Source organism: Myotis yumanensis, unplaced genomic scaffold (assembly GCF_028538775.1).
Source record: "Myotis yumanensis isolate MYYU_CA2020_CCGP unplaced genomic scaffold, mMyoYum1.0.hap1 SCAF_7, whole genome shotgun sequence".
NCBI classification, from domain to species: Eukaryota; Metazoa; Chordata; class Mammalia; order Chiroptera; family Vespertilionidae; genus Myotis; species Myotis yumanensis.
The window spans coordinates 63,553,360-63,575,575 of NW_027223758.1; the positions used below are offsets into that span (position 1 = coordinate 63,553,360).

The 22,216-nt window shown below is 45.7% G+C and overlaps 2 protein-coding genes across 7 annotated transcripts in view; one reads left to right on the plus strand and one right to left on the minus strand.

Moving 5' to 3' along the window:
* Positions 1 to 4,561, plus strand: part of GNAL (G protein subunit alpha L) — a 101,188-nt gene extending 96,627 nt beyond the window's left edge. For both annotated transcript variants that reach the window (XM_070420677.1, XM_070420678.1), the window contains exon 12: positions 302 to 4,561. In XM_070420677.1, the coding sequence (XP_070276778.1) occupies positions 302 to 448 (147 nt within the window). In that variant the 3' untranslated portion in view covers positions 449 to 4,561. The remainder of the gene's footprint in view (positions 1 to 301) is intronic.
* On the minus strand, positions 2,409 to 16,605 carry MPPE1 (metallophosphoesterase 1). 5 transcript variants are annotated; one of them, XM_070420679.1, is made up of 10 exons: positions 16,413 to 16,494; positions 11,855 to 12,250; positions 10,282 to 10,390; positions 8,342 to 8,445; positions 7,407 to 7,481; positions 5,684 to 5,792; positions 5,469 to 5,540; positions 5,257 to 5,379; positions 4,542 to 4,682; positions 2,409 to 3,515 (listed from the first exon to the last, which is right to left on the minus strand). In XM_070420679.1, exons 2-10 carry the CDS (start codon positions 12,133 to 12,135, stop codon positions 3,333 to 3,335), a joined length of 1,197 nt encoding a protein of 398 aa, XP_070276780.1. In that variant the 5' UTR covers positions 12,136 to 12,250; positions 16,413 to 16,494; the 3' UTR covers positions 2,409 to 3,332. The 5 variants fall into 5 exon arrangements, with proteins under 5 accessions (XP_070276780.1, XP_070276782.1, XP_070276781.1 ...); XM_070420681.1 differs by lacking the exon at positions 16,413 to 16,494 and adding an exon at positions 15,978 to 16,387; XM_070420680.1 differs by lacking the exon at positions 16,413 to 16,494 and adding an exon at positions 15,612 to 15,798.
* Positions 16,606 to 22,216: the final 5,611 nt, after the last annotated feature.

A 22,216-nucleotide genomic window follows, 5' to 3' on the forward strand; every position in this document is an offset into this window, starting at 1 on the left:
AATGCTGACCACCACTGAGCCAACCAGCCAGTGGCTGCCTTTTACGTGTGTGCCCTGCCTCAACTGAATCCTAAGCTTCCGTGGCCCGAGCAAGGCAAGGTTCCTTGGTTTGCAGCTGCGTGTTCAATAGTTGGACACTCCCTTCAGCTGTGTTCCCTGTCAGACAACACCCAAGCCCTGAGTCTTTGATCCAAGTGTTGCCCAGGTTCTTCTCTGAGAATGAGGGGTGGGGCTGCGGTCCCATGTGCCCCTGGGCAGGTGGCCAGGAGGCCCCGCAGCACAGACACCCCTGTTTTTGCAGAGGATCAGCACAGCTACCGGGGACGGCAAGCACTACTGCTACCCGCACTTCACCTGCGCGGTGGACACGGAGAACATCCGCAGGGTCTTCAACGACTGCCGCGACATCATCCAGAGGATGCACCTCAAGCAGTACGAACTCTTGTGAGACGCCGAGGTGGGCCGCCTCCTGGCGCCCTCTCCCCCCTGCCCTTCTCTCCACAGCCCATTCCCAGACTGCCCGCCAGCCCCAAGCCCAGTGTCTGTCCTGTTCTGTGTCGGCTCCCGGGCGTGACCACCAAGCCTCTGGCTACCTCTGCTCCCCTCAGGTTTGGTTTGAAGCTTTTGTTTTCATGGACCATGACATTCCCCACCCTCCCCAGTTTGTGTCACTGCCAACCATCCGCTCTCACTTGGGTGACACTGCAGAGATGTCTCTAGGTGGGGCCCCTTCTATTCATCTAGTCAGTGATTGATTCATTCATTCATTAAAAACTTGAGAGATGGCGGAGAAGCGCCCTTCTCCCCGAGTTATCCAGCAAGACTGTGAGATGCAGGGCGCCACAGCTCCCTGATTCTAGCTCTATGAAGCTGCAGGCGGACAAGTGGCCACGGCTTCTGATCTGCATTAGCCCAAGACTTAGGAGGCCCCAGGCCACAGAGTGGCAAGAACACCTTTTCTCAGTCATATTTTGAGCCTCTGCTAGCCTCAGGCATTTGAATTAGAGCTACTTTGAGCCTTTTCTTTTTAGGCAGAAAACCTCCCACCTTCACTACTGCGAAGTGTGTCCCGTCTGAAAATGATTCTCTAGACCAGTGGTTCTCAACCTTCCTAATGCCGCGAACCTTTAATACAGTTCCTCATGTTGTGGTGACCCCCAATTTCATTATTACAAATTGAACATAATGAAAGCATAGTGATTAATCACAAAAACAATATGTAATTATATATGTTTTCCAATGGTCTTAGGCGATCCCTGTGAAAGGGTCATTCGACCCCCAAAAGGCTCACGACCCACAGGTTGAGAACCGCTGCTCTAGACTTTCCCTCTGCTCGGGCAACAGTCTTCTCTCATATATTCTTGTTGTTTCATTGCTGGTTTATTACACTGTACAGACCACAACGTGTAAGATTATTTTGTATAACTACTAAAGAAAAATCCTGGTAGATCTCTGTGCCTTGATTATGGCTACACCTGTAAAAGCAACGTGTTTTTATTGTGCTGAACAGCTAAGTGTCTACGTGACCTGCCGCTTCTCTAAGGAAGGGAATGAATGGTATCTGTGGAATTTAGAACATTTTATCAAGGTAGGACTTTGAAAAATACTCCTTGACTTTAAAAAATTACAGATATATATACACACACACACACACACACACATATAAATGTATAGTACACATCAATCTTCCACATCTTAGAAATAATGCTTACTAACATCATAAGCTCCCTTCAGGGAACTCAGCAGTCCAAGATGTTTTTTCTCTCCAGATAGTATGTTCCTTGATTATTTTGCTACTTAAGGATGTTTGCATGTTCCCTGCGTGGAAATGGGTTGACCATTCCCACTGTGAAAGCTTTTGAGCCACTTCCTTGACCACAGGTTCCATCTTAAACAAATAGGAAGAAAAAGACAAGAGGGTGTCAATGTTTGTGTCTTGGATTCTTCCTAAGAGAATCCAAGGCTGGCACTTCCACTTGCCTTTTGAAGAAGAAACGTGACAGACCTTTTGTTTGAAATATAAAGTCAACATATATGGCTGTTTCTCAAACTTGAAAGATTTGCAAATGCAGCCTCAAAAGTTCTGGCACAGTGTATCTAGAAAGCAAGAATCACTGTAGCAGAGGCGTTTTCTATTCTGGCCGCAGCCGCAGCTTTGAGGGTAGTGTCCGTAGGTCAGAGATACTCTGTAACGGTGTCCAAAGTTGTAGTTCAACAGTACAAACCCAGAGAAGTGACAGCCTAGCCTACATTACTTCATTAATTCCCTTTTTAGTCTTCTAGTATTTGTTGGTATTTTAAAGTCTACTCTATAATATAATTAGCATTTTTATAATCCTTTATAAACTTATCCAATGTTAAATACTACTAGTTTAACATGAAAGGATGACTACTTTATAGACAACCAATGCAACAAACATTTTATTTAATTATCACCGAATTCCTGCTCCCCTCTCATCCTTAACTGTTTGATAAAACTCTCAGTTGAACTGAGACATCTAAAGCAGAACTTATTTTCAGTTTCCATTGCACTTTCAAAGTAAAACATGAAAACTGAACAGAAAAACCCCCACAAAAAATTAAGGCATATATTGTTGCATGCATTACTATTACTCAACAATCCTCCTGTAACTAAACTTCCTATTTAAAAGTTTGGTTGAAAAAATACACACACACAAAAACAAATCTGGCTTAAAATTACCTAGCTATTTATTTTTAAATACAGAAAAAACACTCTCTCATCCATTTTTCAAATTTATTTTCATCATTGACAGGAATTAAATTCCAATTTAACAACTCAGCCTGCTAGAGAGAAAATTACCCTGATTTTAAAAAGAGAAAATTACCCTATGTAGACAATATATTCCTCCTCGTGTCATCTGTACTTTTATTTTCATTGTACAGCTTTATACTATATAGGACTTTGAGAACAACGTCGTAGGAGGACAGAAGCGAACCCAAGGTTGGTGTGTGCGCACCTAAGCCCCCTGTGCCGCAGGGCTGCTGGCTCCCTCCTGGGGAAGGAAAGCCTGTCCAGTGCATGCAAGTGATGACGTTAATAAATAGCATTTACATATTGTACAATCTTTGATTCCACATATATTTGAAAAAAAATGAGAAAACAGACTTGTCGTAGAGTACATGTTCCATTTTCATAGCATGAGAACAGTGCAATCAACTATTTATTCTGCAGTCCTTTGCATCCATGATAGAGCATTTCTGCGATGTGCATCAAGACAGTCTACTTGGGTCTCATCTCCCATGAGCACTGCCTGAAGTTCAGTTTCTTTGGCTTTGGTATCGATTACTAAATGCAAAAAGTCTCCTGCTCTTCACACTGTCTTAAATTTTCTGAGCAGCTTATAACCAAAAAGAACAGGTGAGGTTACAAGTCCAAGGTGAACCAACATGAGGACCACCAGGAACCCCGCTGCTGCACAGTACGTGGTCAGAACCGTGTCCTCCAAGGGAAGGTAGCACTTCGCCAGGGCGTACTCTGTGGGCGTCAGGCTGCCCTGGAAAGGAAACAAGAACGTTATGCTGCAGTGAGCACTCCATGCACAGCTCCCACACGACAGTCTCTTACACACACAGCAGCTTCCCTGGCTTCCTTAGGTGAGGCAGGGAGCAGCCCTCCCCACCTGGGACTTAAGGAGGCACATCTGCAGCCTACACAAGCGGTGGTGAGAAGGAAGTCAGGGGTTCCTCCACCACCTGAGAGATACTCAGAGAGGCATGGAGACTTAGAGCAGCGGTCACCGAGGAACGGGAGTGCGAGGCCGTTTCTCATGCCTCTTGATGCTAAAATGAGCAATCTGTCGCCTAGATATACATGTGCCAGAGGCATCTCAGTGGCTTTCTTTCTTTCTTTTTCTTTTTTTGTAGACATATTTGCTATGTGGGGTGACAGTGGGGAATGTTTTCCTTTACGACTTTGAATTTGACAACATGAGGTTTCCCCATCTTTTCATGAAGTACAAGTCCCTGGCATAAAAGCATTAGGCACTGGATGCGGCAACCCGAGGGCAAAAGAAAGGAGCTGCAACATCAGGTGGTCGCTGATTGAAACCACCTCAACACGTTAAGCGCCCCAGCCAGTTCTGTCTCCCGGATGGAAAGGACAGTGTCAGTCACTGGTGACTGACTGGGCGCTTACCGTGTTCATCGACGTGTGAGAGCTGCAGCATTTTTCTGCCAGAGCACCTGGGCCCGTTTGGAAAATAAGACAAGGAAGCTGCACATAGCTAATGAAGTAAGGACCCTGTTCCCTTAAAAAAGTAAACACAGAGTCTCATACCGAGGACACTGTCGTCCCTGAAGGGTAAACCACCCTGCAAGCGGCTCCTCCCGCCGCCCCTCGGGAATAAAGGCAGGCAGGGGGCAGGCAGGGGGCAGTGCATCCAGCTAAGTGTGCATGTGGGGTGGGGAAGTTTCTGTATGGCTCTTGTATATTTTTACAGATTGCAGCAGTCGATAGTTGATTACTGTGTTGATTTAAATACTTATGAAAGCTTTGAGACGACAATAAATGTTCACGTTACCATGATGAAACTGGGGTTGTTTCTGTTCCTCCAACTGAAAGACGGCACGCTGAGCTCGGGGACCCCGGCCCCGTGGAGCACCTCGCAGCCGCTGTGCGTGTGGCCGCTCAGGATCAGGCGCGGCCGGAGCCACCACAGCAGCTGCGCACAGGGGACAGCGACAGGCGGTTAGGGCTGGCCCAGAGCCCCGCCGGGCCGCCCTGCTGACCCCATTAAAAGTTAGATCCGAAATCCCTACTTCGTGGGACTGCTCTGATTTTCCCTTAAAAATCCTTGGGTTTGTTCAGATTCTATTCAAAGTAAGTTCAGGCTCCTAGAGAGAATCTGTTCTCCTCTCCGATATCACTGTTTGCATAAATATTTAATACATTTATCTCATAAATATGTTTATATGCTATTATCAATAACATTATATAAATATACAATTAAGAAAGAGCATTTTAAGTCCCTAAAAATTTAACTCTAAGGTCCATTTACATTTCCAAATACATTTAAGTTGGTGGGAAATTTCTGAATACAGAATAGCTGAGACTGTCATTCACTGGATATTAGCAAACAAACAGAAGTGGATTTACTGGGGGTGTGGGGTGGGAGGAACAAAACCATGACATAAAAATCTAAAATACCGCCAGAACCCTCCCTCCGTCCCTCCGTCCCTCCGTCGAAACTACAAGGGTCATCTGTCCTCCCGTGAGAGCCTGGCGAGCTGCCCAACCTTTTGTGAGGCCTCCCGAGAAAGCACGTCATAGCGCTCCTTAAAGGGGATGCCCTTCTCTTCAGGGGGCGCGGCGTCATCCCCAGAACAGTTGGCGTCGCTTCGCCGGTAAAGCGGGAAATGCTGCCCGGGGTTGAGAGAGGAGTCAGCGTGGCTTCCCGGGACCCTGCGTGGCCCTGCCCAGCACCCGGAGCGGTTTCTCCCCACCTCACCTGCAGAAGGACGGGGGCCGAGGCCGGCAGCTGCGGCCCCTCCCCACACTGGCCGGGGCGCTGCTCCTGCCCCTGCCGGTCAGAAATCAGTCAGTGACCTGGCAAGCCCAGTGTCGGGTGCATGGCAGGAAGGGGAGAGGGAGCTGAGATCCGCTCGCCGTGCCCGCAGGACACCCAGCACTGAAGGCACCTGTGCCCCTCAGGTCCTCTCCTACCTCTCGGGAGCAGTTCAGCTTGTGAGAAATGTCCATGAGCTCAGCCTCTGCTTCAGAGCAAATGTCGCAGCCATCCCCTTCCAGGGCGACGCTGTTGACCATCACAAAGCTGAGGCAGAGGGAGGGAGCAAGCGGAGAGTCAGGGGCTTCCCGGGTACTGTCTTCCTGCAACATCATCCCCAGGAAATGGAGCGAGGCAGCCACAGGATGAAGGAACTCCCAGAGCAGCTTTAAATCTCAACTCGACTAGTCTGTGTGTTTAGGCGGGAGTTGATATTAAGAAAACAAAATGGCATTATGGGGAGTGGAGTTCAGGACGTGGTGAAAGGATCTGTAACCCAGAACTTAGGAGAAATGCAAGCGTACAGGAGCTCTCAGGACAGATACCACTAAGCTCAGCATGTGTCCCTGGGCAAGTTACTTAGCCTCCTGGTGCCTTAGCTGCAAAACAGGGGTATGAATAGTCCACCCACGCCATCGGCTTATTGTGAGAATTAAATGAAAGAATACAACAGAATAGGGCCTGCCGCTGGAAAGTGAATGTTAGATGTTGTTATTACCTAATGTGAACTATGGGCAATGTTCAGTGACGTCCATGTACTCAGCAAACAGGCAGGGCTGGGGGTTGGGGCTGGGGTGCTGGTTAGAGTTGACTGGTATGGATAATCCCACACCAAGCCAACTACGGTTCTCCTTGGCAACCCGCTTTAGTTCTGTTCTCTATAAACTCCCATTAAATTTGTTTTTATTTCCTACACACATAGCAACTGGGCATGAAGAAGGGACCTGTCATAAAGTTTGCTTGAAATGTAAAAAATTTTAGAGATGAGGAGCTGACTGATCAAATGACCTGAAATATGATCGGGGTATTTAGTGAAAACTTCTTGAACTCTAGGCTCAGGGAGAAAAAACTCTGTGTCAAGTCTCCATTCTGACTCAGGAAAGGAAGACTCTGCCCTCCAGGCAAAGGGAGGGAACCAGGGCGTCTGTGGAGAACCCACTGACCCCTGGTCCCTGGGGGCTGCACACAGATCAGATCATTTGATGGGCCCATGAGCTGCTCTGGCCAAAGCCAACAGAGTCCTGGATGCCACGGGAAGGATGTGGTCAAAACAAGGAAAACTTCCTCTCCCGCCTTTTCTCTTCCCACTAGTCCGCAGCTAGAATATGTGGATGTACCATCGGGCCCACTGTGCTTAAACACACAGAGACCAGAAAGGGTCAAGGGATTGCCCTGTGGAGGGGGAGCTGGTGCTGATGGTCAGACAAAGGGTTAGGAAGCTGTGATCTAAAACTCAAGGCTGAGGGGAGTGGGGGATAGGCACAGAGCTACAGAGCACAGCCAGCACACTGGCCGTCCAATCCTAGGACACCGTAACTACAGGAACATCCTTTACAAAGGAAATAAGTAAATTTTGAACAAATAAAAAATACTTCTTTACAAAGTGGACTGGTGAAATTTCTATCATCCACAGATGGTGCTGACAGAAAGAATAAAATTCCCTCAGTGGCCAGGCAAAGTCATAGACTAACCAATGCACTGGATTGTCAGGGAAAACTAGGGTGGTGATTCCGATGGGGACCATCAACGAGGATCTGAGGCACCTTCAGCAGAGACTGTAAACCAGGCCCAACAGGCCATGGGTCTGACCCAGCATGGCAGTCACCTTTGAAAAATTAAGTTCCCAAGGACTAAAGGACATAAGAATTCACAAATACTCACTTAATTCCTTTCCATGAAAACAGCCTTTCAGGGTTGAAAACTTTCTCAAATCGTTTTATCCTGTATCTGTTCATCCTACATTCAATTGTAAAAAGAAACATTTTTCAGAACAAGCCATTTTAAGCTTTTTAGGATATGTTCATTGATTTTTAAAGAGAAACAACCACGTGAGAGAAAAATATCAGTCGCCTCCCATATGCGCCCTGACCAGGGATCAAACCAGCAACCTAGGTACATGCCCTGACTGGGAATTGAACCTGCAACCTTTTGGTGTAGGGAACGACGCCCCAACCAACTGAGCCACCCGGCAGGGGCAGAACAAGGCATTTTAAAACCTCTTAAGAGTTATGAACACACACAAAAAAAAAACCTTTCAGGATTTGAGCCCCAGACAAGCATTGTTAGTTCAGAGCTCCAGTTGGCCCCAGGTTATCAAGGTGCAACTCTCAGCTCCACTATGCACTTCTGAATAACCGTCAGGCCTATGGCAAGTGACTTAGTCCCAAGGGCCTCCGCTTCCTCACTGGTACAATGGGTAAAATAATAGGACCAGGGTAAAGATTAAATGAGTTAATGTGTGGAAATAAAGTGCTTAACACAGGCAGGCACATAATAAACACTATATAAATATTAGCTATTCAAGTTTTTATCATCTTGTTTTCTGAGTCCCAAAGAAAATAATTGGCCATTAAAGGCAAGTTTCAAGTTAGAATCACCCAAAGGCACACACAAATCATTCATTTAAGAGATCTGTTGAGGGTGTACGATGCACCAAGGCCAAAACCCTGGCCCTCCTGGAGCTTACACTCCAGAGCTTACACTTTACACAGATTCCCTCCACACAGTCCAAATAAGGCTTTCACCTAAACTGTAGCAAGTTCGAAATTACAGTCAGCAAGAGTGCTCCTGTGGCCATGCTGTCGTGAGCTACTTACTGGTAGTGGAAGCCAATGTCATGGTTGCCAACAACTACCTTCAGCTGCACGTGACCTGGGTGTCTGAACATTTTCTGAAACCTCTTCACATCATCCGCCCAGGCCTGTGGGATAAAATGGTCACTGTGAGGCCCAGAGAACCTTCTCTTCTTCTCTGTGGCTCCCCATTTTGATGGTGAGAAGTTAGTGTACCTGTCCAAATCTGATGTCCATAAGGCTAATGTAGAACTTAGAATGTCTAATTTTATGTCAAACTTCTTTTTCCAAAACTAACTTAATATTTTAATTATTTAATTTGATGCCAAAATTTAATTAAATGCTATACTCATCTTAAAAAATTAACTGGCAACCCTCTCCCCCAAATATTTGGTTTATTCAGCTATTTTGTTAATATCCCCTGAAGGTGACACAAGGACCCCAGCTTGGGAATCACATCAGATCTGGACATGTTCTAAGAACAAACTCTTGGGAAATGTTCAGTAAATTCATGCATCTCCACCAAGACAAGGACAAGCATTTAGCATTTCACTGTGGCCACAGCTGAGGAAGTGAGGCCTGATGACATGGGGGAGAAACAAAATCTAACTATTAAATCTTGAGAATTATGTTCATATAGTTCTCATTTTTATTAAGCTTAAAAATATCAAGTGGTTAACTCTAGGGTCGACAATACCTACTTGACTAGAAATCAACTTTATCCTAAACGTTTTAAGTATGGCCCAACCTAGGGAAATATGCTGTATAGAATCCTTCAGTGCATTTACAAAGACTCCACTCCAACAAATAATATTTAGAGTTAGAATATTATAAAATCAGAATAACATAAAATTAGAAAAACATAAAATGTTGCCCTTAATTTGGAAAAGCAACATGATATCCAATCTCATTTTATAACTAGTTGCTTTTTACAGATAGCGTTTCCATTAGCTCATATTTAATTTTGAACTAGATGATAGCAAACATTGCAACCTATAAACACTGGGTTTCTATCACACCTGGACCAAGACTTTCTTTGTACAGCTTTTGGGTTGTCCTGTGAAATACCAATGGATTTTAATATCTTCCAAAAACCACTAGTGACTAAACTTTTTTAACTAAGTAGCAAGGAGAGCTCGGTTTAATAATTATTAATTCCAGAAATGTAAAAAGCAAGGCAGTGACAGCTAAGGGGAGAACAGCCTCTCTTACCATCACCTCAACACCCCACAGAGGCCTCAGGACCCCTGAAGGCAGAGGAGCCGCTCACTAAGCCCTCAGGGCTCCTTCGGCACCTCTCCCTCAGAAGAAAAGAAATAAGAGGATTGTAGCAAGTAACTTATGTGGCACAGTTCTTACAAGTTAGTGGTTAAATAAGAGTGTGAAGCCAAATTACATTTCACTGTGTATTCTGTCATTTGGTGACAACTGAAATAGCATCCATTTGCTAATTTCCCCCTTTTGAAAGAGGTTCATGGGGCCCTAACTGGTTTGGCTCAATGGATAGAGCGTCGGCCTGCAGACTGAAGGGTCCCAGGTTCGATTCCAGTCAAGGGCATATACCTTGGTTGCAGGCACATCCCCTGTAGGGAGTGTGGAGGGGGCAGCTAAATTGATGTTTCTCTCTTATCCATGTTTCTAACTCTCTATCCCCATCTCCCTTTCTCTTTGTAAAAAAAAAATCAATAAAATATATTTCTTTTAAAAAAAGAGGTTCATGGGAATGTGCATTCCAACAATGTCTGGCTAATGGGCATATTTCCTACATAGACAAATATGAGATTAGTCAACCTAACTCGAGATATTAGACACAGACCCTAATAAACTTCAAGACAGAGTATACATTTTTAATATTAGTATTAAGCAAAACTTCCAACCCTCACTGACACTGCTCCATGCATTTGCTGGGCTGCCTGTACAGGACGTGAAAACAGGATTAGGGTGCCAGGACTGAAGGGTCCTACCTGGGGGGAGCTCCACTTCCCTTCATCGAAGATGTCTCCCAAAATGAAGACGACTTCCGGCTGCAACAACCACAGAGCCGTCTGGAAGGCTCTCTCCATCTGCCATTCCCTAGAGGCCAGTGGAAAAGGCATCAGGCTGTTTCTCGGGTGGAGCCCACATCTGTCTTATGGGCCATTGAAAAGGGGAACTAAATGGTCCCATTCTCCTTCTTCTCTGGCCCCATCCTCGCATTCGCATCCAATGCCCGGAAGGACCAAAGAAAGAATCCCGATTAAATGTGGGGAGCAAAGGCACCAAAGGGGAGTCAGGCTGCCCCTCCCACACCTATCGAAGGCTGACTCCTCCGATGGTACCCACAGATCAGGCCCACACTGCACGAAGCCAACACTCAGTCATGAGAGCCCCAGGGATCTGAGAGCTCAGTGCAGCCAACGCTGCCCAGTGTAGACTGATTCTGCACGACACTGAGCAGATGACAGCATCTGCCTTAACTTCCACTTCTCGAAGGAACCTCAATTTCTTGCCTTCGGAGTTGGGGAGACAATGAGAGAAGCACACTCGCCAGTAGCACCTTTAGGTGAGCAAGTGAATGTAAAGAGCCTGGAGCTGGAACCTGAGGAGCAACGGCTTAGCATCCCAGCTCCGCCCACTGGCCAGCTGTGAAGCCCTGAGAATGTTGCCTACTCTCTGATTCCTAGTTTCGTCGTCGTCAGTTGGTTGCAACGTCATCCCATACACCAAGAGGTTGCCGGTTCGATTCCTGGTCAGGGCACATACCTAGGTTACAGGTTTGATCCCCAGTGGACAAGTACAGGAGGCAATCAATCAATGATTCTCTCTCTACATGAATGTCTCTCTCTCTCTCTCTCTCTCTCTCTCTCTCCCCCCACCCCCCCCACCCCCAAGCCCCCTTCTTCTGTCTCTAAAGCTGAATAAAAACAAATTGTCGGGTGAGGATTTTAACAAAAGATGTTTAAGATGATAACATTTATGTCATGTGTATTTCACCACCATTAAAATTTCTTAAAAGCCTCCTGTGGGAAAACAGACAGACGGCACTGGGCCGGTCTAAGGTGGAGACAGGAGCTGATCCTCCCCCAGGAGGCAGCCACAGCCGCTCTGCTCCTCCTGCTGCCAGAGTGGACCAAAACCAAGCGAGCTCAAAACGCACTACAGTGCCTGTGAGGGTCCGCCCGCCCAGGGGGAAGGGAAACGTACCTTCGCTGACCACAGCCATGTGCTGGGCGTTGCTGTGGGCGTGTTCTTCACACAGCCTGAGGCGTTTCTCAGGTGAACCCAGATACAAACGAGGAGGCAGAGACAGGCTCAGAGGCCCTAGTAACTTGTCCAAAGTCATGAGACTCAGACCCAGACCCCCCTTCCAGACTCTGGTTCCTTGTATATAACAGATGCTCAGTAAATAGTAAGCTCAAGGAGAAGTCTACTGCCCCATGTTTTCCTTTGAGAGGAAAATAATGAATAATCCTGAAGCTACTCAGCCTTGCCAGTGGGGAGAGCACTATACCTTTTTGCCTACAGAATTTCAGAAAGATTCCTGATGTTAGCTCCTACCTCCGTAATTTGTCTAGCCAGTGGCCTCTTAATTCCCCAAGCAAGTGGGTATCGGCCAAAAACATGGCTTTCAGGACAGGTTCGAGAGTCTCTTGTTCCCCACCATGGGCTGGAGTTTTCACCTCGGGCCAATTACACCGAAGGATCACTAAGTAATAGATTAAAAATTCACAAAACAGAAGCACGGAACAGACAAAAGCTATGAGTTTCAACAGCAAGAAACTCCTTCTCTTCAACAGATGAAAATTCAGCCTTCCAAACCCAAATCGGAAAGCAGCCATTTCTCCGGCCCAGGAGCTGCCAGCAACCACGAGTCAGACCCAACAAGGAGTCACCACGAGGAAACTGTCGAATCCCGGGGAAGGTGCAGACGATGTCCAGGTCTTAGCCATGAACCTACAGGGAAAGGGAAAGGATTGGGTTATGGTTCTGCATTAAGAACTAATGAGCCCTGGCTGGTTTGGCTCAGTGGGTAGAGCGTCGGCCTGCAGACTGAAGGGTCCCAGGTTTGATTCTGGTCAAGGGCACATGCCTGGGTTGCAGGAGGCTGCTAATCAATGATTCTCTCTCATCATTGATGTTTCTATCTCTCTCTCCCTCTCCCTTCCTCTCTGAAGTCAATAAAAGGAAAATTTTTTTAATGAACTAAGGAGTCAGAATTCGATCTACATTCCCAACTGAACAAATAGTCCTCTACTCTTACAATGATAATATGTCTGATTACTGATAACCAGGTAGGCCAGAATAACGCTAGTAGAATTGCTGCCCACTCAGCTGATGAAACTTTACCACTACTTTGGAAATCATTAAACAAAAATCAGTCAGATGGATGCTTTAGATAGCAGACATAACGGAAAGTCCACAGATATTATTGAAGTGTAATTTGACTCCTAAAAGGAGTCACCCCTCCAGGACCTTAAACCAATAGGTCATAAGCCCTTTGTAATGTGTTGGTGTGAATTTTTCTACACTCTTTCCACACAAAAAAGTGACCATTCACACACAGTGTGCTTCAGAGACCCAAGCAATGCCTTTCCCTCGCTCTGGGCTCAGGGGACAGGGTCTGACAGAGCCACCATCTCTGAATACTGCATTCAGATTATACATACTTTCACAATATGGGCTTTTCATCTGCATATCAGCCTTGAAACTCTGGGTGGCCTTCCGTAATAAGACATGTATGTGCAGTGGTTCTCTAAGGGAACTTTAAATGTTTATGGATTCATCTGAGTCATAGATGGACTTTGCATCCTATAAAGAAAGCATCTATTTTTGACACCTCTGACGAGAAAGGTTAATAAAAGGATGGCCTGGGATAGGCTACAGAGGTGGCATTCTACTGAAGGTTGCTCAGCTAATGCTCAAGACAAGCATTTTCAAATGGACGGTGACCTGGAGGCTACAGAGCACTCCAGCTCTGCGAGCAGTGCCAGAAGTCTGGGCAAAAGTAAGAGGATAAATCTTAAGTATTGTCACTACATCAAAAAAGCTAACTATGTGAGATGATGGATGTGTTAATTAACCTAATTGTGGTAATCATTTCACAATCACAAATCATCACATTGTATATTTTAAATATATACAATTTTATTTGTCAATTGTCCCTCAATGTAGCTGGGTAAAAAATAAAAATTAAAAGTAAACTAAAAATGGGCCAAAGACCTTAACAGCCACCTTTCCAAATAAGTATATGAAAAGATGTTCCACATTATATGTCATCGGGGAAATGTAAATTAAAATAAGATGTCACTACATACCTATTAAAATGGCCCAAATCCAAAAGACTGGCAACATCAACTCTCATTCATTGTTAGTGGGAATGCAAAATGGTACAGCCACTTTGGAACACAATTTGGCAGTTTCTTATAAAACTAAACAAACACTTACCCTATGACCCAGCAATTGTGCTGCTTGATATTTACCCAAATGAGTTTAAAGCTTCTATCCACACAAAAACCTGCACACAGATATGTACAGCAGGTTTATTCATAATTGCCAAAACTTGGAAGCAACCAAGATGTCCTTTAGCAGGTGAATGGATAAACACTGTTACATCCAGACAATAAACTATTATTCAATGCTAAAAAAAAAAAAAAAAAAAAAAAAAAAAAAAAAAAAAAAAGAGCTATCAAGTCATGAAGGAAGCATGGAAGGCCCTTAAATACACATTACTAAGGGAAAGAAGCTAATGCGAAAAGCCTGCATACTGTATGATTCCTCCTATATGACATTCTGGAAAAAGCAAGACTATGAAGACAGTAAAAAGATCAATGATTGCCAGGGATTGGGGGCAGGGGTAGGGGATTGGGAGGGAAGAGAAGGGGGATGAACAGGTAGAACACAAAGTATTTTTAGGATGATAGTATAACAGTGGATATACATTGTTATAATAGTCATTATACATTGTTAAAACCCATAGAATGTAGCCCAGCCGGTGTAGCTCACATGGATGTTTCTCTCTCCTTTCCTCTCTCCAAACATGTCCTCAGGTGAGGATTTTTTTTAAAATATATTTTATTGATTTTTTACAGAGAGGAAGGGAGGGGGATAGAGAGTTAGAAACATCGATGATGAGAGAGAAACATCGATCAGCTGCCTCCTGCACACTCCTCACTGGGGATGTGCCCGCAACCAAGGTACATGCCCTTGACCGGAATCGAACCTGGGACCTTTCAGTCTGCCGGCGGAGGATTTTTTATTTTTTTTAAAGTAGAAAATGCACCACTTCTTAGAAGGTACATGACTGCTGCTCGGTGGCACACAGACAATGAGCCTAACCAACAATGAAAGTTTTTAAAAAAAATCTGAGAAGCACGTAGCTAAAGAAAAATTACTGATATTATGCTATTGTTCAAGAATGGGTCTTTTAAATTATATATTGAGCGAATATGTGTGTGTGTGTTTTTTTTTACAGGATGGGGCAAAAGTAGGTTTACACTTGTTCGTATGAAAAATAATCCTATAAATAATAATATAAGAATAAAATGTTTTCCATTCTCAGGACTATAAACCTAATTTCCCCCCACCCTGTAATTGTAAGACACGTGTGCAGCATTGTTCTGTACTGCCCAACACATAAGAATAGTAGCTGCAATCCATACTAGAGAGCAAAATATTTTATCTATTGACTGATTTTTAACTTCAAAATTGTTGAATATTTAAATTCCTTCCCTCACCCACTCCAAAGCATTAAAAAAATGTTTACATTCTGGCCGGTGTGGCTCAGTTGGTTGAGCTTCCTCCAGTGCACAAAGCAGTTGCTGATTGCAGTCTGTGCACATGCCTGGGATAAGGGCTCAATCCCTGAGAGGGGGCGGGCAGGAGGCAGTCATCCGCGTTTCTCTCCCTCTCCCTCTCTCTAAAAATCAATAAAAACATATTTTTTAAATGTTTACTATGCACTGACCTGTAATTTTTTCGTGTTTGCTGGTTTATCTTAAGTATATTATTACCACAATGTCGTCAAGGGCTATTTGTGGTTAAAATTTCTATCTTAAATGGTATTTTAAAACAAATGTTTTTTCTATCTATATCATAAACTAAGAAGTGAGAAACCCCTACGATTTAATAACACGGGCCTTACTTAAGCAATAGTGATTTCCCAGCAAATAACTAATACTGTGGGTGTGTGTGTGTTTTTCTAATAGATTAACTTGCAACCTTAAAAGGGCAGGGAGGTCCCAGTTTGCAGAAACAAGACATAGCAATTAGCCTAGATTCTAGAAGCATAAATATTATCACACGGTTACGAGGATACCTGTAAAATCCCACTTGCACCGGCGCTCAGCACGACACAATGCAGACCGGAAAGCCCAGCACCCAAGGCGAGCCGGACCCCGACATTTCCCCTGTCCTCTGAAACCCGCCGAGCATCCCCGACGCTTCCTGTTCCGCAACGTGGCCGGGCGTGTGACCGGCGCCCTGGAACCCCGCCCCTGCAACCTCAAAAGGCGGAAAAACCCGCCCCGGCCCGCCCGCCCGGCACCCACGTTCTGGAACTGGGGCTCCGGACCCCGCTGGCTTTGCTGGCAGAGCTGGCTGGCCTGCGACCCCGGGGGAGGGAAGCACAGTCCGGGCTCCTTTGGCAACTCCAACGATAGATCCAAAGAAAAACAACACATACACGCGGCTGCTCCTTCCTCAACGACTGGTCCCCGCTGCCATCCTTACATGTCTTCTAGGCTGAGTCCTGAGTCCGGCCGCTCATCCGAACCCCTGGGAAGTCGCTGCAAACGGGTGCAGGCCCAGGACAAGAGCAACCCCCCAGAAAAGCGTAGGGAGCGCACGGAGGAGAGGTCACTTGGGCACGGAAAGGCCGCTAGGACGCAAGATTGCCTCCGGCCAGGCCGGGAAACGGCGCGCTCGGCCCCCCTGATCTAGCCAGGCAGCCGCGGAGGCTGGAGTGATCCTTTCTTTAATGTACGACCTCGGCTCGGACGGGAGAGGCGGCTCCCGCGGGCAGTGCGCTCCGCCCTCCGCGTCTAGCCGAGCCGCGCTCCCTGCAGAGCTCCAGCAGGCCGGCTCCGCGGGCTAAGAACCACCGCGGCCCTAGGCGCACCTGGCGGACTGTGTGCGGGTCCCCGGGAGCAGCCCTCTCGGGGAGGCGAGTAGCTCTGGCCTCATTGTGGCGTTGTCCTTGGGATCGCTGGCACCCACTGGAGCGGATCGCGGGAAGCGAGTTGCTCTGGCCTCATTGTGGCGTTGTCCCTCTGACCGCTAGCTCCCTCTGCCTTCCGCCCGCTACACCGCGCTCCTGGAGGTCCGACTTCAGGGCCTGGCAAAGTGCCTTCAAGAAAAGTGTGATGAACAAATGAGACGGTCACAGGGACTATTCTGGGGTTTCTTTCTGTTTTCCTTTAACTCATGTTACTAATGTTGTAACAGTATAGCATAGCCCCACCTACTTTTCAAAGTTCTTTCACATTCATTATCTCAAATAATCCTCAAAATAAGTCAGCAGGAATCATTGTGTTACAAGAAGTAAACTGCAGATCAGAGCAGTAATTCAGAGTCTTCCAACCAACCAGGGCTGGCATGTTTTTGCACATCTATGAGTATAGTTAATGTACTAAGATGCAATGTGAGAAAATCATAAAGCAACCAGCAAAACGCCTGACATATGGTGAGTAAACAGTAAAAGGTAATTACTTTATTAATTAAGAATATCGTAATATTTTCAAATATGTCCAGATGAACAATGTTAACATCACCAAAACTGGGACAACCAGACTCTACGTGCACATTGATATGCAATAGGAAGTATGCAGCCTCACTTCTAATGTATCCCCACGAACTAAAAAAGAAAAGGAAAAAGAAAGGTAAGCCCAGTTAAGCCTATAATTAACTACAAGCTTAAGGAAATGTAGTGACCAAATGAACATATTATGGTACCCCACCAGGAAGCAATCAGCCGATCCAGAATGTGGGAAATCCTACAGACCAAATGACCCAATTTCTTTATTCAATAAATAGCATCAGAAGCAAAGGAAGGAGGGTGGGAGGAGATCTGTGATAAGGCAGGCTTGAGAGACAGACACATTAGCCAAATGCAGTTTGTGGGCCTAGTTTGGGTTATAATTAAGATAAACTAGTTTTTTTTTGTGTGTGTGTGTGTGTGTGTGTGTGTGTGTGTGTGTTTAAAGAAAGAAAAACATTTTTTAAAAGCCTGGGACACTTGGACATGGAATGGATACTAGATGAACTAAAGAATTTTGCTATAATAATGCTCTTGTGGTCCTGGATTTTTTGTTGGTTTTTTTAAATATTAGAGAAACATACTAAAGTGTTTACAGGCAAATTATATGATTTCTAAAATTTGTTTTAATACTCCAGGGGAAAAAAAAACAATATTAGCAAAATGTTGTTAATATATGTGGGCTTGTTTGTTTGTTAAGCCTTGAAGGAGAAAGGAATTTCCCAGATATAGGGAAAGAATGTGGAGCAGGAAGAACATTCCAGACCAAACTGGAAGCTTGCGATATGCCTGGAGACAATGGTACACGTGGGCATGTGGGAAGGGACTGGAAATGAGGTGAGGCCAAAGCAAGAGACGCCTTCAAGTTTATTCTAAGGACATGGATTTTATTCATAAAGCAATGGGATGCCCCTGAGAAATATTAATTAGCCAGTGGCCGGATTAGCTCTTTTGACTGCAGAGTGGATATGCACAGGTGAGGACTGGAGCCCTGTTAAAAGACGTTGCCACAAGGCTGAGTGCGTTGTCCCTGGACAAGGGCAGTGGGTGGGGTTGGGGAATCCAAAGAACTTGTTGAGGCTGTGGGGGTGAGTGAAAATTGGTACCACCACTTTGAAGGGAGATCTGTCCCTATCTATTGAAACCAAAAAAGGGAACAGTCTATGACTCAGAAATGTCACTTATGGTTACTTACCCTAAGAAGAGTGTTTGTTCAGTGTTGTTTGTTTAAAAGAATCAGACCAAAAAAAAACCAAGATAGCGGCATAGGTTAACGCCGGAGTTTGCTGCCTCGAACAACAACTTCAAAAATACAACTAAAGCGGAAACCGGTTTGGCTCAGTGGATAGAGCGTCGGCCTGCGGACTGGGAGGTCCCGGGTTCGATTCCGGTCAGGGGCATGTACCTGGGTTGCGGGCACGTCCCCAGTGGGAGATGTGCAGGAGGCAGCTGGTCGATGTTTCTCTCTCATCGATGTTTCTGACTCTCTATCTCTCTCCCTTCCTCTCTGTGAAAAATCAATAAAATAAAAAAATATTAAAAAAAAAATACAACTAAAAGACGGAATGGACATCACCCAGAACCACAGGAAGGCTGGCTGAGTGGAAGTTCTACAACTAGGAACTTCAGAGGAGGCGCAGTGCTGAAGTAAAATACTAAGGTGCGGAGTGCACGCAGCGTGGGCTGGTGGCTGAGGGCGCGGTTGACTGTTTCAATCCGGAGGGAGCCTCAGACTCTGAGCTCCAGATCCGGGCGAGTCTCTAGGGACCCAGACTCAAACGGGAGAAGCGGGACTGTCTGGCTACGGTCCCTCTGAGGTTTGCAGCGGTTGCTGGGACAGAGAGGCAGAGCCCCTGGGGACAGACTGAGAGCAGCCATAACTGCTCCCTCCTCCGCCCTGTTGATCCCGTGGGACCCGCCCCGCCCAACCCCTGCACAGAGGCATTTGCAGGATAGCCTCAGGCAAAGGCTAAATTAGCACCTCCCTAGAGGACACAAGTTCTTCCACTGCAGACACAGCTGATTATCACAGCCAGTCCGCCTGGAGGTCAAATCCCTCTAGTATTAACTACAACAATCAAGGCTTAACTACAACAAGACTGCACACAAAGACCACTAGGGGGTGTACCAAGAAAGCGTAAAAAATTCGGAGACAAAGAAACAGGGCAAAACTATCAAGAGAGGATATTGAGTTCAGAACCACACTTTTGAGGTCTCTCAAGAGGCTTCTAGAGTCTGTCGATAAACTTGATGAGATGTACAGGAAATCTAATGAGACCCTCGATGGTGTAATAAAGGACCATCTAGAAAGTAAGCATACACTGACTGAAATAAAGAATATTATACAGACTCCCATCAGCAGACCAGAGGAGCGCAAGAATCAAGTCAAAGATTTGAAATGCGAAGAAGCAAAAAACACCCAACCGGAAAAGCAAAATGAAAAAAGAACCCAAAAATACGAAGATAGTGTAAGGAGCCTCTGGGACAGCTTCAAACGTACCAACATCAGAATTATAGGGGTACCAGAAGATGAGAGAGAGCAAGATATTGAAAACCTATTTGAAGAAATAATGACAGAAAACTTCCCCCACCTGGTGAAAGAAATAGACTTACAGGTCCAGGAAGTGCAGAGAACCCCAAACAAAAGGAATCCAAAGAGGACCACACCAAGACACATCATAATTAAAATGCCCAGAGCAAAAAACAAAGAGAGAATCTTAAAAGCAGCAAGAGAAAGAAACTCAATTACCTACAAGGGAATACCCATACGACTGTCAGCTGATTTCTCAACAGAAACTTTGCAGGCCAGAAGGGAGTGGCAAGAAATATCTAAAGTGATGAATAGCAAGAACCTACAACCAAGATTACTTTACCCAGCAAAGCTATCATTCAGAATTGAAGGTCAGATAAAGAGCTTCACAGATAAGGAAAAGCTAAAGGAGTTCATCACCACCAAACCAGTATTATATGAAATGCTGAAAGGTATCCTTTTTAAGAAGAGGAAGAAGAAGAAAAAGGTAAAGATACAAATTATGAACAACAAATATGCATCTATCAACAAGTGAATCTAAGAATCAAGTGAATAAATAACCTGATGTACAGAATGAACTGGTGATTATAATGAATCAGGGACATAGAAAGGGAATGGACTGACTATTCTTGAGGAGGAAAGGGGTGTGGGAGATGCGGGAAGAAACTGGACAAAAATCGTGCACCTATGGATGAGGACAGTGGGTGGGGAGTGAGGGCGGAGGGTGGGGTGGGAGCTGGAAGGAGGGGAGTTATGGGGGGAAAAAAAGAGGAACAAATGTAATAATCTGAACAATAAAGATTTAATAAATAAATAAAAAAGAATCAGACCAACATGTTCATCGGTAGAGAACTAGATAGAGACTGTGACAGTAAGAGGAATGAGCAGCACCTCTGTATAACAAAATAGTTCTGTCTCCAACACGTTCTATTGTCACCGGCGGTGTTGGCAGCAAAATTGGACCTCAATTCTTGAGTTCAGCAAAGAAAGAATTCAGAGCTCAGAAATCAAATGGTAAGGGAAAGTTTACTTAAAGTTATAGATGTAGTAGAAGTGAACCAGCTGGGCGGTGTAGGCTCAGGAAAAAAGTTACAGAGGCAAAAGGAGGACCCTTGGAGCTTAGGAGAGAGAAAGGCAAAGGTACCTCACCTGGGCGGGGAGGGGGGAAGTGAGGAGGGGGAAGGAAGAGGCATGAGCGTGCTCCCTGGAGGGACAGCACACCAAAATGTCCCATCCTAATCTCTGGACCTGTGAATAAGTCACCTTAAATGGCAGAAGGGACTTTGTGCATGTGCTGAAGGTCCAGGACCTTGAGGTGAGATTATTCTGGATTATCCCAGTGGGTCCAATGCAATCACTTGGGTTCTTACAAGCTGAGAAGCTTTCCCAGCTCTTTCAGAGTCAGAGGGAGCACAGAGCAAATGGAGTCCACCCATGGGCAGGGTCTGGCTAGGGCCCACGAGTGGGAACGGAGAAGGCCAGGCTGAGAAGGCCAGCCATCCAGACCCCCACACAGGAAGGGTGCTCTCAGGGGAGGGGTGGGGACAGAGAGGAGTGCAGATTTGGGGCAAAGGTCTGGGGTGAGGGGGGCAGCAGGAATCCAGCTGAGAGTATAGAGTTCAGGGGCTCAGTATTTCTGCAGGCTAAATAGTGGTCAGATAAATAGCTGGTATTGTTAGCAAGTCATCAGGGCCACGTTGTGAATCTCCAAGCCAGGTCCTTGATTGGCCCTGTCTGTCTCTAGGGAGCGGAGGGCCAACAGCATGGCTAATAACAGGGTTTCCTGAGCCCAGCACCAAGACCCTAGAGCAGCTGTGGGCAAACTATGGCCCGAGGGCCGGATCCGGCCCGTTTGAAATGAATAAAACTTAAAAAAAAAAGACCGTACCCTTTTATGTAATGATGTTTACTTTGAATTTATATTAGTTCACACAAACACTCCATCCATGCTTTTGTTCCGGCCCTCCGGTCCAGTTTAAGAACCCATTGTGGCCCTCGAGTCAAAAAGTTTGCCCACCCCTGCCCTAGAGCCTAGATCACCGAGTTACTTGCCAGTTGTGTTTCCTCAGTGCATATCATAGTCTGGCCATGATTTTGAAGCCTGGGAAGTTTGCCAATATGAGACTATACATAGAACTATTTAACTCATGGTGTTTGCTCTGGATGCATAGCAGAGTCTCAGATCATTTTCTTTAATTAAGGGGAGGGGGGAAAAGAGAAAGGAGAGGGAGGGAGGGAGGGAGGGAGGGAGGGAGGGAGGGAAGGAGGGAGAGAGAAAAAGAAGGAGGAGGAGGGAGAGAGAGGGAGAGAGAGGGAGAGAGGGAGAGAGAAAGGGGAAGGAAGGAAGGAAGGAAGGAAGGAAGGAAGGAAGGAAGGAAGGAAGGAAGGGAGGAAGGGAGGGAGGGAGGGAGGGAGGGAGGGAGGAAGGAAGGAAGGAAGGAGAAATTGGGAGGAAGGAAAGAAAATGCTTTGGTGGAAACACTTGAATACACCTCTATGATTGCTCTGAAGAAATTAGCTGTTTTCCAGCTATACCTACTATCTTAGCCCTTCCTTAGGACATCCTTTGGGGGTCAGAACAGGTAATGGCTGGGATAACTGCATATTTTGAGTTAAACTTATTTTTATCTCCAGGATA

Coding starts and splice junctions, on each gene's coding strand:
- MPPE1 (XM_070420679.1), bottom strand. CDS start 12,135: ATGGCTGCTTTCCGATTTGGGTTTGGAAGGCTGAATTTTCATCTGTTG. Junction 5,541..5,683: donor AGCTGAACTGCTCCCGAGAG/GTAGGAGAGGAC, acceptor TCTGACCGGCAG/GGGCAGGAGCAGCGCCCCGG. Junction 3,516..4,541: donor ACAACCCCAGTTTCATCATG/GTAACGTGAACA, acceptor TTTCCTTTCCAG/GGCAGCCTGACGCCCACAGA.